Raw genomic sequence first — 16,727 nt, 5'->3', positions numbered from 1 at the left:
ATAATAGGATAAAATAAAAGTTGCAATAAATAAAAATGCAGGTAGATGTTAGAACATATTTGTCATAAGTCTGCAGGTAATCACACTTTACAACACCCATTCTGAAATATATAATTAATTGATGGTCAGAGCAGTGTTGCCTTTGGAGAAACTGTAACCTCTCTGATTGGTATCTCTCTGCAAGGAATCAGACTTTAGAGAAATGACTGTGACACGGGGCTGAAAAAATCTCTGGCAGAAAGGGAAGCTATTGTTATAAAATAAAAGACTAGTACTGCTTTTCATGAAAACTATAGCTAAAACAGAAGTATTTTGAATATACATCATTGCAACATGTTCGGTGAAACAACAAACCCACAGAGTTATATGTGGCAATATAGGCAAAATATACTTATTTGAAACAGAGATGATGTTAACCTTATTTAAGCTTGGCTTACAAAGATTAGACTATGTAAAATTACAGACCTTTGCTAACAATATTGGCTGTCTCTGCTCTCTCAGTTGAATCTGGCAGCTTACTCGCAGATGAAAGCTCACTTTTTAACTCTGAGTCTCTAGTCTCTTCAGTCTTTGTATCATCCTGAGTAAACTCAAATTCTGGAGCCTTCTTCTCTGGCAACTTGAATTCTGGCACAATCTCTTTCAAAAAGCCCCAAACTTTGTCCAAGTATTCAGGCCTTTAAAAGAAAACACAAATGTATATGTCAATGGTAGGGGTATTTCCAATAAGAGAAGAAAGTGTGATTTTCATTTAGACAGCACTATACCACAACTGACAGTCCAACTCTAAAAAAATGTTACTGGGTTATTTTAGTACATACAACACCCTCTGTATCAGAAATATTTGCTGAGACAGCTTATGAAAGGCCCATAAAAATAGAGATGGTGGTTAGAGATGCATGCAAATAAAGCATCCTTTCTCAAGATTTTTAGCAGATACTAGTTGTGGCAGAGAAACTTGCAGACCACTTTACAACTACACCATATAATATTGTGACTCTATCTCACCCATATTATATGGTGTAGTTGTAAGAATCTATATTGAAAAGCTTAACTATGGTGTAGTTGTAAGAAGCTATATTGAACATCTTCTCAAAGGTACTTCCAAACTGGAAAGTTTTTGATACTATGTAACAGTTGCAGTCATGTTGCTTTTCCACAGAAACTCAGTGATTACAGAAATCATCTCAAACAGGGTCATGCATGAGTCTCATGCAAATTAACGGCATTCAACTTTTTTTTTAAAAATAAAAGAAGTGATTGTAAAATGAGCTGAAGAGCTGAAGTCATCTTATACTACTATTCCAAAGACAGTAGTATTCACATTCTCATATTCCATTATATAATGTATTTGTAGTAAGTGAATACTGTTTTTTACTGTTGAAGTTGTAAAACTAACTATAGAAAGAAATAAAATTTAGGTTACTTAGATTTTTACTTCCATGAGCTACATACACACTACTGTAGGACACAAATATATCAAAAACCAAAATTGCAAACATAGCTTGAGACATAAAAATTACCGACAAATTGAATAAAATATTCTTTGACTGGAATTATTTATTAGCAAAATATGGTTATAAATAAACAAGTATATCTAAGTAAATTATATATAAACCACAACTATTTGTTATCTAGATATTCATTTGAATGTATATATCAGAAGGCAAAAAAGGTGTAATTCAAAAGAAAAAGTCTTAATAGTTAGTATGAGTATCTGGGTAATTAATTTAGCAAAAAGAATATCAAGCTGAAAAGTCAGAATGTCTTTCTTTAAAAATACAAAACATAAACCACATAGGAAACAAGAAAAATGTTATTGTTGGTAGGAAACACTACTTTTGGTTGAAGTCTGCCAACTGTTATAATTAAAAGGGTGGAAGCACCATACTAGCTGACACTGATTGCTTCCAAATTCATGACATATACTTTCTATGGTATATTCAGATATAAAATTATTATTATCAGCAGACATTTTATAACTGCATACTAAATGCAACATAGCTTTTTCTAACCTTGTTTTCCTCATGCTGTTTAGTATTAGTTAAATTAATTTTATAAAGAATAGGCATCAGTATGATAAATAGGTTTACAAGAAACTATATGACTTACAAAGAAAACACAATAAAATTGCGTTTCTCAAAGGTACATTACCCAAGTGCCTGAACTATAAACCATTCACTTTCCAAAATTGATGGTGAAGGACTTTTAGGGCTCGGCTTTACTCTTCATAATGCCTTATAGAATTGAATATTAAATAGCTGCCACATAAATTGTTTAATGAAAAAACTTACTGGAGAGGAATAACTTCTGGTATCCATCCTGTCAGTGTTTGAAGAACTGTAAATTCCTCCATCTCTCTTTTTCCAGCTTCATGTATACTATAAGAAATGCAGACGTTTTACAATTATTATGTTGCCAACTACAGTAAACTCTGTAGTCTACATTGCTTTCTGTAATAAGACCATGTAATAAGGAATAAGATCATATACAGGATAGTTTGATGAAAAACAAGTCATTACTCATCATTTTAGGAGCTTTCCAAACCACTGCTGACTACTCCCCTACAAAGTCAACCTTTGCATCAGGTGCATTATTTTAGCGCTCCCTCTGGTACAACGGCATTTTTTTCACCTTTGTTAGCAAGCATACTATTTATACTTGCACACAGTTGAAGGGTTGGAGATGCAGGTTTGAAATTCCTTGTGCTAAAATAGGGCTATGATTCTACAACTTCCATTTCCTAAGCAGCTTCTCCAGCTCCCAGGTTATTCTGAACAAGCTGGTTCACTCTAGGTGGTTCACTCAGTTCCAGGCTGGTTCACTTCCACTCTAGCAAAGTTCACTCTTTCAAACTGACGCTCTGCTACTCTCTGGAGAGGTTTCCTGAGAGGACCAAGGCCAAAGATGCCAGCACTTGTACAGCTAACTCTTGTGCTCTGGAGAAATGCAGTATGTCAATCACATTCCTGCAAACAGAGCTTCCTAACAGGCACCTCTTGGCAACTGCTTAGCCTGTGTCAACATACTTTAGAGGACTCTTCTGACAAACATAACTTGATATGATGAGAACAGGAAAGCTTCACTACCCAGATGTGTGTTTCGAATTATTTTCTCAAACTTATTAATTTAAACTCTTGTTCTTCACTCCTCATTTCATAGGAACCTGTAGCCATAATTGTCAATTACTGCACCATAGGCCACCTTCTACTTTTTCCGGTCAGTTCTAGGAAAGTAGATCACTGTACACAACAGCACAACTGTAGCAAAGGTATCAAAAGAAGCTCACAAACCTCTACTTTCAACATTGCTTGAGTCAATACCAGTCAAGGCTTACAATAACAATTTCACTAACAGTTTGCAGGTACTTCTGTTCGGCAGAAAGCCACATCTGAAGTTGTCAGGAATAATGTCAAACAAATGAAGCCAATAATGAGAGTACTCCAGTTTCTTTGTAAGTTCTCTGTAAATAAATTTACAAACACATCTAAAAATGAAACCCTGTGCCTTCTGTAGCTATAGAAGATTTTGTTTTACTGTTTTACAGCATCAGCTTTTGGAAGTGTATTACTGTCATTACAAAAATGTAGCAAAATATATTTCCTACATATACTAAATAAGCTTTTTGCTGTTACCAGGTGGCTTCACAAAACAAACTGAAAGTGAGATGATAAAACATACCTAGTATTTGCTAACTTAATTATAGCTTTGGACAGCAACATTGGCCAAAGTTCATTTTGGCAGGTTGTAGCTGGTAATAACAAATTCTCCTCTTCACTGAACGGCATAGTGTCATCCACGATGATCTTTCTCCAGCAACCCTGTGACAGGGGAAGGGGAGGAAAGCAGAAAGAAAGAAAATAAGTTTGTGGGCTGGCAAGTAAAGGGTATGCAAGAGAACTTTTAATGCTTTCCCAAGAACCCAACTCTACTGCAACTTAATTTACATCACAGATGGCTTTAAAAAAAGTTCTCACATAATTTATGAGAAACATGGAAACAGCATTCATAGCATTTCATTACTGCTCTGACTTATTTGTTCTGGAGATTAATCTAATTGCTGCTATTTCCAAATATATTTCATCTCATATGTGTAGTACATCATGTGCATGCATTCAGTACTGTTTCTTCAGCTGCCATGACAGATGCCTGAGAAACACCAATGATTAAAAAAAGGCTTAACTAAGATAGCAGCTTTTTAAATGTCTCTTTAGATATCAGTCAGGAAAATACTTGTGACATAAACAGTCCCCCTTGCTTCCCAAAAACTACCTGGGGATATTGACTGCAGTTAGTCTCCTGTTATACATTACAACAGTATTTTGTAAAACAGTATACTAAACAATACAAAATGATCAAACACAAAAAACAAAACAAACAAACAAAGAAACAAAAACAACAACAACAAAAAAGACTGTATTTCAAGGATAAGAAACAAACAGGTAAGACAAAGTACTGGTATCTCCAATACCAGATACTTCATTTATAAACTGAGCTAATATTCCACAAAATAATCTTGTCTACCATTCTCCAAATTAAACTCTCTGTCCTAGTAATGAAGATATGACAGAAAAACGGTGGTCCGATACAAAATACTTCTGTTAATTCACCCACAAAATGATGGAGAATGACCAAATCACTAAAGTGTTCACCATGTGTTATCAGAGATGGCAAAACTATTGTTCTCTGCTTGTAACTAAACTATGGATTCAAGCTGAAATGACAGCTGATTAATGCTATGAATTCTATAGGTCTAAAGAGAAAACCAATTTAGGCCAGAGGTCAAAGATATTTAAAAAGCATAAAAGAAGCTAATATTTTTAAGGATAAGAACCATTTTGTGAAAACCGAAACAAAATATTTAAACTTCCCTAGTTTGAAAAGGACTTAGTCAGGGATCACATATTCATCTCCTCATCCAATAATTGCTGAAATTTACTTGGGAGAACAGAACAAGTTGATAAGTAAAGGAAAAGAAACAAAAAAAATTAAAAAAAAAAAAGTGGGGCAGGTCTACAGATGGAAAAAAGTGAGGAAAAAAACCTACAGGAACAAGTTCAATAAACCTCAGGAATGCAAAGTGAAAGTAGAATGTGGGATAGAATTTATATATTGTGTCAATTATGTGAAAAAAATTATTTTTCACAGGTTTGATGTCGTGCACAACAATGCCTTCAGGACTCAATGCAAAACATTAGTGAAACCACTTCATTATTCTTCCACCTTTTGCCCTCTTTTTCATTTAATTTTCTACTTTCTCCTATGAAATCTATTTCTACTCTATCTCTTCTAATATTTGTCTTTCCTTGTTTGTACATTTTGTTTAATCTTCCAACAGGTGACCCTCTTTTTTTCCTGTTTTTCTTTCTGTAAAATACAGCTGTCTACCCAGAGGAAAAAAATTGAATAAACACATAGGCCCAAACTAAAAAACAAAAAAAAAAAAAGACAGAGTGAAACAAAAAGTGACAAAAGTAACAAAGAAAATGAAGCACTGGTAACTCTTGGATATGCTTTAAAATGTAGCCTTTTACCACATGACTTCATAATATCTGCGGCATTAAATTCACACACAGAATAATGTCCTCATCTGAGGAATTTGCTTGGACAGTACGATTTGTGCCTTCTCAAACTCATGCAACTCATTTCTATATGAATATAAGTTATTCCACAAGTGAAGGCAGTAGTAAGGGGCGAGGAAAGCACAGGCATATAAATCAGGTAAGTGTTCCCCTTACAGAGAAGATCACTTTCAAGTTTTGTTTCTAACTGACTGTCTCAAAAATATTTTCAGCTTTAGGCAAGTGGAAATTTAGTAGGGTTGGTTATAGGTCTTAGCATGCTGTGACATCTTCTGTTTCCAAAAGGCAAATGTAACTGAAATAACTCCAACAACATAGATAACTTTTAGATGTCAGCTCTTTTATATGTTTCTATTTCTCTATTAAAATGAGGTTTAATATGCAGTTATGTGTACCCTGTTGACTGCCAAATGTGTTAAGAAATTATTATCTGTTATCTTTAGAAATCCTTGGGATGTTTTAGTTTTACCAGTGCCTCTTCAGAAAATGGTCCTCACACTGGAAGTATCTAACTTTCTTTAAACACACTAAGAGACAAACAGCTCTGTAAAGTCAGCCAACTGAATTACTTAAATGTAAAAAGAAAAAAAATTAGCCTAATACACCAGAGGAGTGGGCCACATGTCTGACTCTACTAAGCATTTACATCAAATCTACAAAACTACAAAAATTAAATATTGCCCTTGCAAGTAACAACACTTTTATCAAGCCACAAGTTGTACAAAAATCACATGAACTCTAAGAGGTATTTTAATTACAAGCATTCAAATCAACAATTTGTCCATTTTTCTACTCTTAAAAATCTATGTATTTTTAATAATAAAATGTATGTCCAGTAACCATTAAAATTTGCCATGCTAGCTGCATCATATTTTTATATTGTTGGAGGAAACTACTCACCATCCAATAAAGTTTTAATATATATTTTCCAAATTTATTGTACAGCGGTATGTGTTCCTTGGTACCTTTACATAAGGCATAAATGTGCTCCCAAGGTTTCCAAACAAGTGTGGGTGTTTCACTATCTAAGGAATTATCATTATATATCCTCCAGACAGCATAGATTTCACTTACAATCCATCTCATCAGCTAAAACAAGAGAAAAATAGAAAAAAAAATTGAAGTAACACACTTTGAAAACAAAGTCAAGTTATAATGATCAAAGAATAAACCAGATCCTGTTGTAAATAAAAAAGTAACATAAAAATTTAGCTGTGGTTTATAAGAAAAATTAATTTCACTGTTACAACTTCTCTTAAAATTATTATAATACCTATCTACAATAACTCTAGACTTCATGACACCAAGTAAAGGCACAGTATAAATAAAGGTATTAATCATTTAACAAACACAAACTAAGAAATATGATCTTAAAATAAATTATATTACAGGACTTGTGAGTTGTCACTTGTTTAATTGCTTTTTAAAAGCCAGGTTTTCCTTTGCTTTGACTTGGTTCCACCTGGTTCACATTTTCCCCATTTCCCCTGCACAACCTGCAGAAATTCAGTAAATCTTTATTCAACTCTGGAGAGACAGAAAAGACTGTCTGGATCACAGAGCCAGAAAGTTTGGGAAAAAAATATAAATCCTTTCTAACATAGCCTTTATTTACTCTTTTCTTTAGACAATATTATCCAGATAGAAAACCTCTTACCATCAGTGATTTTTCAAATTCTAAAAAAGATAAACACTAATTATAATAATCTAGATAATTTCTTATGACTTTATCCCCTTCATTCATTTTCCACTTTAAAAATTTCTCACAATACATTTATTTTTCACAGGAATTTGAAATGAAATTCAAAAAGTCAAAGAAAGATAAAAAGGAAGTATTTTTTTTAAAGGGACAATAATGTATTTCCACCTACCTCACAACAAAATATGTGCTCATTTGCTGAAACAAGGTCAAATGAGGTTTCATTTTGGACTACCACAGGAACCTAGTAGAAAGTAAATCAGTTAGGTCTGTAACTAAATTATCTGGAGAAAAATAAATTAACATTAGCATTTAACTGCAGTGAACATGCAAATGTTGGACATCTGGCAAACATTCATTACACATTTGAAAACTAGAAGTGATCATCTTGTAGATGGTTTGGTATTTCTTTATAAAACTTCCTTAAAATAGAGGTTCAGATTTTTAAAAAAAATATTATTTTTACCAGGAGATTTAAAGAGTATCAAACTGAATAATCACATAAGTAAATTGAGATTTCTTAAGATTTTTGCAGTTCTGCATTTAAATCATGATCATAACACTGTCTCATACTTTGAGATTCCCTTAGCCACCCACCAGGGTTCACAAGGATTTATTTGCTCATGGTCAGTTAGTGGTATTGTCTGAACAGCAACTTTATCAAACCTTTGGCTGTATTACATTGTGTTCATGACTATTTTCTTCTTGTACAGCCCATTTCCTTTTTGTAAGCAGTTTAGTAATAACAGACTGGGATTGCAGTTATTTACCTAAATGTATCTGTGCCTCTCATCACATATTGGTGTTCATTGCTTGATTCTTTGCTTACCACCAGGCTTGTTTACGCTTTCTTTTATAGTTAAAAATATATCAGATAACAAACAATTCTTAATAGTCTTTCATTGCTTGATATTTACATTAATTTTTATATAAAATGTCTGGTAATCATTGCTTGTTGATTCAAAATATATTGGACCAAAAGAAGCATCTAAGTTTTAATCAGGTCTTAAAGAAAACAAATGCTTTCTTCATAGTACTCCAGAGATAGATTTTAAAAGCTATTTTTAATACAGATACATGTTTCCATGACCTTCTGGGCTTCCAGCTCTCTTGCCTTTATCTTTCAGATACCTCCATTAAGTTTATGCATTTGGCAGTGTTTCCTATCCAATCTTATGGTCTTGTCAGTTACTCCTCTGACCTCTCCCTCTCCCTCCATTAAAAATTAAACTTAGATCTGTTTAGTGTCTAGTCAATAAAAAATGGAACTGAAAACCTGGCAAAAGGAAAACTGACAAGCCTGAAAAAGTTGGAAGGGTGGTCCAAGTGCTTTAAAACTTCAATAAATCATCTAGAGTAAATCACATAAACCCTTAGATTAGTAACAGTACTGGAGAACACTAACCTTTGAAATGGGAGGCTGTTTATTTTCTCTGCAATTAATTTCAAAGGTATGCACAATTTTAAAACGTTATGGTTACCTTGCAGACAAGTACTGTCAAAGGCATGTACTCTGTGAAGCCCAGAAAAATATGATAGTTGAAGTGAAAAAAAGTAATATAGTTCTGGTTAAGTTAGTTCATGGTTTCACGACAAATATGAATACTTCAGACACCTGCTCAGGTGGAACGTACAGAAATTTTTCTGCCATGACAGTAGTTCTTAGTGAGAATAGAGAAATAGAAGGCCTCTTTAAAAACAGAAAGGCATCTCTCTGTCCAGCTGTCTTCCAAATGAACATGGGAGTCAAAAGGTGAAGCAGATGTGGGGGGATACACAACCATGATGTTTTGCACCAGGAAGGGCTGGTCCATGGTGGTCTTATCCAATTAATAAATTAAATTAATAATTAAATCTCAGATTCTGTAAAGTATCATTGGGAATGCTATTATTACAGCTAACTGTAAAGAATGGGATTAGTATAGGTAATCTTGTCCTTTTAGACACAAAGCCATCTGTGTTGTGTGGCATCAAGCAGGCCTCTGATTCATCTATGCAACCTTCTTTGCAGATCCCATCCATTTTGGTTTTGCTGACCTATGATAAAATTTGAGCTACAAAAGGATATTCTTACAAGAAGACAACTCTGCTCACAATTTGTGCTATAAAATGAAAGGATGTTGAAGAACTTGCTGCTGTGGTTAGATAAAGTCAAGGAGATGCAGGTGATGTAATTGCCAGTAAGGAGCAGGAGCTGCCTGCAGGCTCCTCCATCACCATCAGCTGTGTGAGCTCACCCTGGGCTCAGGGTTTCTAGCCCTAGGGCCCAGCCATGCAAGCAGCACAGGTGAGCTGTCACACACGTCACTGAGTACACCAGTCTCCAGGACAGAACTAACTGCATGGTCAAGTGGCCTTTACCTGTTGAACTACCTTCCTCTGTTAATTTCACTCTACTTTTCACAAGTTAGGCAATTGGGATTTTTTTATCATGACCTTGCTTGTTTCTTACCTCTTTTGTTAAAAACTCTTGTGGGCGTTTCCATGAATGCACTTTTAAGGATGCTGGCAACTTTATTTTCCCTTCAGGATCATCAAATCCAGGCTACACAAAACATGTATGAACAAAAATGGACCACCTTTATTAATTACAGTATTGTAACTTCCATGAGATTTAAAACAATATATTGTTCACAGGATAATTCACTTAAGGAGCAAAATAGCATAAAAAAGAACTAATAGTATATACAACTAAACGAAAAGAGCCCAAAGCCCAAGGTGAAGATGCAGCACAAAAGCCACCTCCAGTATTCAGAGACGTTTATATGGTCTGCACTTTCTAAGAGGTGTATATGAAATTATTCTTTTTCTTTTCCCCTTTCAGAAAGATCTCCAAAAAAAGCTCAAATTTTAAAGTCAGTTACTCTTCTACCAAGTTGTTCCTATGTACTTTTTCTAACTCACTTATTTCTATAGCTTTTAAGTTGAAGACTGAAAGTAAATATCTAGAGTGATTATTAAGAAACAAAAAAACTCATGTTCCATGCATTTAGCACTGCTATAGAAACCAAAGAGAGCTATAATTATACAGCATAAATTAGCCCATTAAAAAGAGAGGCTCATACAGTTTTCAAAGTTGCATTTTTAAGTGATGCTTGTGCTCCATGTGCACAGAAGGCGTCAGGATATATGATGTCTGTTTACTTACTGGCACAATGTGGGATGAGGACATGCCTCTGATACAGGTTGTGCTGACTGAGAAGCTAATCAGTTACATGCATAATGCCTTTTATTTGTGCCTGGATTTTCAACAGCTTTTAGTCATATTATACATTTGTGAGTGTTTCACAGTCTACAATGCACTCTGTCTTCTACAGACCAGAGAAATAGTTGCTGGGAAAAAAATCTATGATACTCTGAGTCCTTAATGATTAAAGGAAGACAAAACAAAGTATATCAGAAAAGCATAAAAACCAAACACAAACCAAAGATCCCCAAATAACCTCTTCCCCAGATTTTTTTTTTCATTGTGTAAATTCCTTCAACATAATAATCTGCAACAACCTATTTCAGTACCTGCAGGAAAAAAGAGAAGCTGGGAAGGAGAGGAGGGAAAGAATGTTTTAGGAATACTTTCTTTTTTTTTTTTTCTGAAAGCTTAAAGAATTCCTTGGAGCCTGGACCATACAAAACTGTATTAACAGTGTTTATATTCTGCTTTCAGAGACATCCAACCCTGACTTCCTGGCATAACAGGAAAGTTTAGCTCTTAAACACTAGATAAACCATAGAAAAGAGGCAGATGGGAATGGCATGACACTATACAAAGTCAAAAGAAAAAAAAATAAAAAGAAACAACAACACAACAACAACAACAACAAAACACCAAAAAAACAAAACCACCCCACACCTGGAAAAATACAACCTTTCTTTAGCTTACTAGTGCAAAAAATGCTTTGAAGCAGAATATTATAGGTCCAGGCTGAAGAAATCAAGTTTTAACTTATCAAGTTTAAACTTATATTTTATTTAAAGTGGCTATAAGAGACAAGTGCCAAGTCTCAGGGGTTCATGCTCTAAGGACAGGAGTCTCAACCACAAGTTCTACAGGAAGGACATGGAAGAAATGAGTACAAAAGACAAAGACAAGGTCAAATGCACTCAGCAACACAGTGCACAGCTCTAAGAGAGGGCATTGTGTTCAGGTGGTTGGTAAAAGACTCTCAGTGTTACAAGCAAAGAGATCACTTCATACTGATTTCTTTACCCACACAAGAAAACAGGACTGTTTATATTCGTGTTCCAAGTGTACTTAAAGGTTCTGGATAACATTACTAATTTTGTTTCCAACTGAAATAACCTATATGATGTTGAATTCTTGCTATGAAGTAGATTTAAGGGTTGTATTTTTTTAAACCATTAATGTGCACACAGATATGTTAACAGTTCATTTTAAAAGCAGCAAATAAACAATGCACAATTGTTTCTAGTTTATGACTGTAGTTTAGTAGGGAACTACTTAAACATATTGAAAATATATGATTGAAAATAAATATATTTATCAGTAACACATTATTTTGAAGTTGTGACAAATACTCTATTAAATACAAGTACAAAAAATGAAGTGGAAATAATATGTGTCACACAACTTACTGAAATTTGACCTTTTCCAGGTTTTTCTTTTCCAGCTTTTCCAGTATCCCATTTTTCTGCATTGATATCTGCATCATTCCATTCTGGCCAAATAGGAAATCTCCACTTCTCATCAGAAGCAGCTACCTTGGAAAGCCTAGATGGCCTAGAAAACACACAATAGCAGAAATTAAAATGAACAGCATTATTAGACAAGGGTAGTAGAAAGTATTTTATCTTATAAAATATTCTTTTTTTAATGTAATGGGAATTTTAGTGCTTTGAACTATGTTAACTTTTTGTCTCTAAGATTAGCAAACTTATCTTAGAAAGTGCTTGATGTTGTTATTAGGTACAAACCAACAAAATATTTAGTGCATTTATACTTCTGCTGAATTAAATTGGGTAGCTGAAGCACAAAAACAGATTTTGAGGACAGTTTCTTCCCTCCTCTTTTCCCCTGCTTCAAGCCACATGGTTCTCCTTTCTCTCCTGTGCCTGTCCTAGCACTCATCACTCAGTTCAACTCACTCACCCATCTGAAGGCGTTCTTCCATTTTTTCTGACTTATTTTCTTTAGATAACCAGAAGGAGCTTGTCATGGATACAAGATGCCCTGGGGAAAAGGACTCCCACTTCTAGGCATCTGTGAGCTGCTAGACCAGTGCTGTCTGCAGGCAATTTCATTCTCAGGGCTCTTGTGCTACCAGCACTCTCACTACTTTCTCTTGGATTTCACAAACCTAGCAATAATTTTGCTGAAGCTGAAAGGATTTTCACAAGACTAATACAAGACAAGGCAATGTGTTTATAGCCACGAAGTAGCACTAGTGCACCTTCATCTTTCCAGTGCATACAAAGGGCTGAAAAACTGAATTAGCAAGAAAATTCATTCATTGTTCCTATATATAAATGCAACAAAATGTGTAACTACGTTCCAAAGTCAAACACAGACTGCTTACAGGAACAGTCTGACTAAGGAAATTGTTGTCTAGCAAATGACACCTGAAAATTCTATTAAGCTGCATCACCCAGAAGGTGGAAGCAGGGACAAGTCACTTGGGGGAACAGAGGCATTGCTCAAGTGTAGAGCAGTGAAACTACAAAAGCAAAAGCTCAGCTGGAGTAGAAATAATCAAAAGGATGTTAAGGACAAGGAAAAAAGCTCCCATAAGTATATTGGCAGCAAAGGATAAACAAGGAAGCACATGTCTGCTGCTCAGTGGGGTGGGGAACAGCTTAGCGACAAAGAAAATGGGAAAGGCCAAGATACTCAATGTCTTTTTGTGTCTTGGGTTTTGTTGACAAATTTGGCTCTCCCCAGTCCAAGAGTCTATTTACAAATTTGAAAAAGTCTGTGTGAGAGAAGCATTACCCACAGCAAAAGGAAGGAGCTGGGCAGCACTTAAGCTAACTGGACACACAGAGCTCCATGGGACTAGCTGCATTGGAGCAAGGGTACTGAGGGAGTTCACCAGAGTCTGATTTGGATTTTGGTAACTGCAGTGCTTGGAGACACTTTAAACTCAAATAGACATGGATCTAAGCAACCTGATGTAAACTGCTCCTGCTTGCATAGGAGTTGGACTAAATGGCTCCCAGACTCACCATTCAATCAATGTTTTTCTATAATTCCATAATACTTTAGCAATAGTAAGGGCAAAGACATTGGCAAAATAAAGATTTCTCACTGTCTAGACATTAACTACATTCATCCACACTACCAGTAATTCTTAATGGAAGACAGCTGTTAAAATTCAATACCATCTGTGCCTTCTGCTGTGCAAAAACCACCTAAACATAGCTTCTACTTCTCTAACTGGAAGGAAGATGTATTCTGTCTAGTGATACTTAGCTTTATTTTTTCATGTTTTCCGCCTCAGTCATCTGTAAATCAACTCTATTATGTTTGATCTTACATTAATGGCATAATATTTTCTCCAGTGTTTTCTTGAAGACTCAAATGATGCTTCATTCTGTATTCAATAATATTTAACCAGCAACTGAAAAACTCTGAGGTGTTTATCAGTTTCTCTGTATAATTTCCAGTTGTTTCAAAAACCTTTTGCATCTGTGCTAACCACATGCATGAAGAACAATGAAAAACTAAGTGCTGGCTGTATCAACAGATTCAACATTTGTAATGTTTTGAAACCTGAACACTTCTAACACTGATATAAATACAACTCCTGGCAGTTTCTTACACATAGTAAAAAATTATAAGTGAAAATTCTCATTTTTTGTACTTTTGTCTTACTTCAGACAAAATATGAATGGCATACATATCAATTTTAAGTATTTAAGGACTACTCCTAATTTTTTTGTATCTTTTTTCTACTTCTACATGTGCATTTCCTCTTCTACATATATATAGAGAAGCATGGAAATTTCACTTACTGATACCAATAATAAAGATATTCTGACACCATTCACAAATAAAATTAATGATAATTGCAGTAATTCATAGAACCATAAAATGGTTTGGGGTGGAAGGGACCTTAGAGATCATCTAGTTCCATTCCTCCTGCCATGAGGAGGGACACCTTCCACTAGACCATGTTACTCAGAGCCTGTCCTCATTTCTTGCTATAAGATTTCTGAGTGCTCTGGGACAATAATATAATAATAAAAAACCCAAAATTTTAAAATGCGACATGAGATATGGAAGATTTACTTAGCTTACTATCACACTAAGACAGAAAATCACTTTCTACCACACTTTGACATAATAGAATATCCTCAGCATTAAGAATGTGGAAGACATGGAGACAATGCTACCTATGATTGAGACGCCTAAATTAAGTTGTGGAAGTCTAATGCTACTGCATCTCAGAAATTATAATTCAATAAGACCTGGAAAATTCACAAATAACTGCAATTCCATTGGTCTCCAAATATAAGTAATAAATAGTAATAAATGAAAAAAAGTCAGCTGAACTAATTAAAAGACTGCATTTGAATAGCGCTACTAAGAAGTTCCTCTATTACAAGAATTGAATAATGTAACAGTGAGAATTCTTTGAAATGAACTGTAAGATACAAGAAGAATGCAAATTACTGCTATTTTATGCTCAGGCTAGATGGGTTCATTGTGCAACAGTATGTTTAAAACCAACTTACTGGCAGACTTCCTTTTAATCCTGTGCTAAACCCTAAAGGAGAAAAAGGATGAATAAATTACCAAATGAAATACCACGAAGTTGGCACTAATTCACATCTGACCCTTAAAGCAGCTTCTCCAAGAATACTGGTAAAATTGATATAGTGCCAAGAGAGGAAAGAGGGGACGGCAGGATAGACAAGCACAACAGGGAAAATGCAGACAGATTGCAACCTAGGTTTTTCAGAGACTTCAGATTTAATACAGGGACAGGAAACAAGCCCACTGGAAATGTGCTCTCAAGTAATCCAGTCATTTAGTCTGTAGACATACACACTACCACACTCTGCAAGCAAGATCTTGTCAGCTTGGTTAATGGAGTCTAGGAAGCAAATATTTTCTTCTTAAAATACATAAATCCACCTGTAAATTATCTATGGCCATTCCTTAGAGAGGGAATCTAGCAACACTGATGGGAGTCTTCTCAAGAGTTACAGAGGTATTGGTAGGTAATTTCAAACAGCACAGCTACTCCAACCTTCGTTTCCCAATACTCATGTCATTCTGGACCACCAAACAACAACAATTTTGTGATTTTTTTTTAGAAATCATTAAGACACCAGGAGACAGTAAAAAAAAAAAGTGTCCCTTTCTGTGAATTGTTTGAATAGTCATAAAAAAAAAACAACAAACTACTTCTGTCCTCAGTAAAGCTTTTATATTAGGAAAAAGTGGGCAGAGAACAAACAGATGCTTCAACTTTTTCTCCAAATCTGCCCTGCAGGGAAGCGACTTAAGTTTTTCTCTAATCTCTTCCAACCTCAAAGACAAAAGACTCCTTTGAAGACCTTATTTATAGCAGAAAGTTCTTTTAAACTATAATCACTGAAATGATTTTTTAAAAAGTAGCATCTGAATATCTTAGAAACCCAGAGCAGAAACCATGGTAACACTCAAGATCATAAAAATCTCTGAAGGATACAGGAAAGTTTGGCCAAATATCAGTAACTCTTTGGCAAAAAGATTTGCTCTTTTTCTTCATACCTAGTGCCATTCTTCAGAAGAGGAATGAACAGAATGAGTAACAATCAGACAATTTAATAAGCAGCTAATAAGGAAATACAGTTTTCTCCTTATTATTAGCATAGTCAGCAGCAATTACAAAATAAAACCAAAATATGAATGAGTTTTTTACAATACCTTGTCATTAGTCTTATCTTGGATACTGGAGCCAAAACATACAGGATTCTCTGCAGAAGCAAAATAATCTATGTGCTCAGAGCTCTCATTTTTGGGGAGACCCAAGCCATGGATGCAGTTCAGGTATGATGAGCAAAACAAATAATTATAAACCATCTGTACTGCAATCACAGTTGCTTGCAAAAGCCTATGACAATAGGTTTTATTGTCATTTCACTTTTGTGTACTGGGGTAGGATTTCTTCCCCAAAAAGAAAAAGAGTACTTTCTGTGTGAAGCAAGTTCAAACCGGAAAATTAGAGTGAAGATAGATAGAAAAGATGAACACCAACTGATTATTCTTTAAAGACATATCATTTTTAAAGGGGTCTGCAATTTAGATCACTGCTTCCAAGTGTGAAGTTCTCATTTCTAAACATAGCTGATGTCCTTGTAGGTGTCAGACAAACTACTAATAGACCTCAGTAACTTGTCAAGAATGAGCCTCTTTTGAAGGCACATACACATTTGCTAAGAGAGATGGTTACCTAGCCTCACATTTAGCTTTGCCAGCTAGAAGTCCACATGTTTTCTTA

The 16,727-nt window shown here is 34.9% G+C and overlaps 1 protein-coding gene across 1 annotated transcript in view; it reads right to left on the bottom strand.

The window, feature by feature from the left end:
* The window catches only part of ADGB (androglobin), a 98,588-nt gene that overhangs the window by 73,226 nt on the left and 8,635 nt on the right, over positions 1-16,727 (bottom strand). The window contains exons 2-8 of the mRNA XM_038133783.1: positions 11,875-12,019; positions 9,734-9,826; positions 7,454-7,525; positions 6,483-6,671; positions 3,682-3,821; positions 2,295-2,381; positions 466-677 (exon numbers count right to left, since the gene is read on the bottom strand). Coding sequence (XP_037989711.1) covers positions 466-677; positions 2,295-2,381; positions 3,682-3,821; positions 6,483-6,671; positions 7,454-7,525; positions 9,734-9,826; positions 11,875-12,019 — 938 coding nt within the window. The remainder of the gene's footprint in view (positions 1-465; positions 678-2,294; positions 2,382-3,681; positions 3,822-6,482; positions 6,672-7,453; positions 7,526-9,733; positions 9,827-11,874; positions 12,020-16,727) is intronic.

This window comes from Motacilla alba, chromosome 3 (genome assembly GCF_015832195.1).
Source record: "Motacilla alba alba isolate MOTALB_02 chromosome 3, Motacilla_alba_V1.0_pri, whole genome shotgun sequence".
Lineage (NCBI taxonomy): Eukaryota > Metazoa > Chordata > Aves > Passeriformes > Motacillidae > Motacilla > Motacilla alba.
This window is presented reverse-complemented; position numbering and strand designations above follow the sequence as displayed.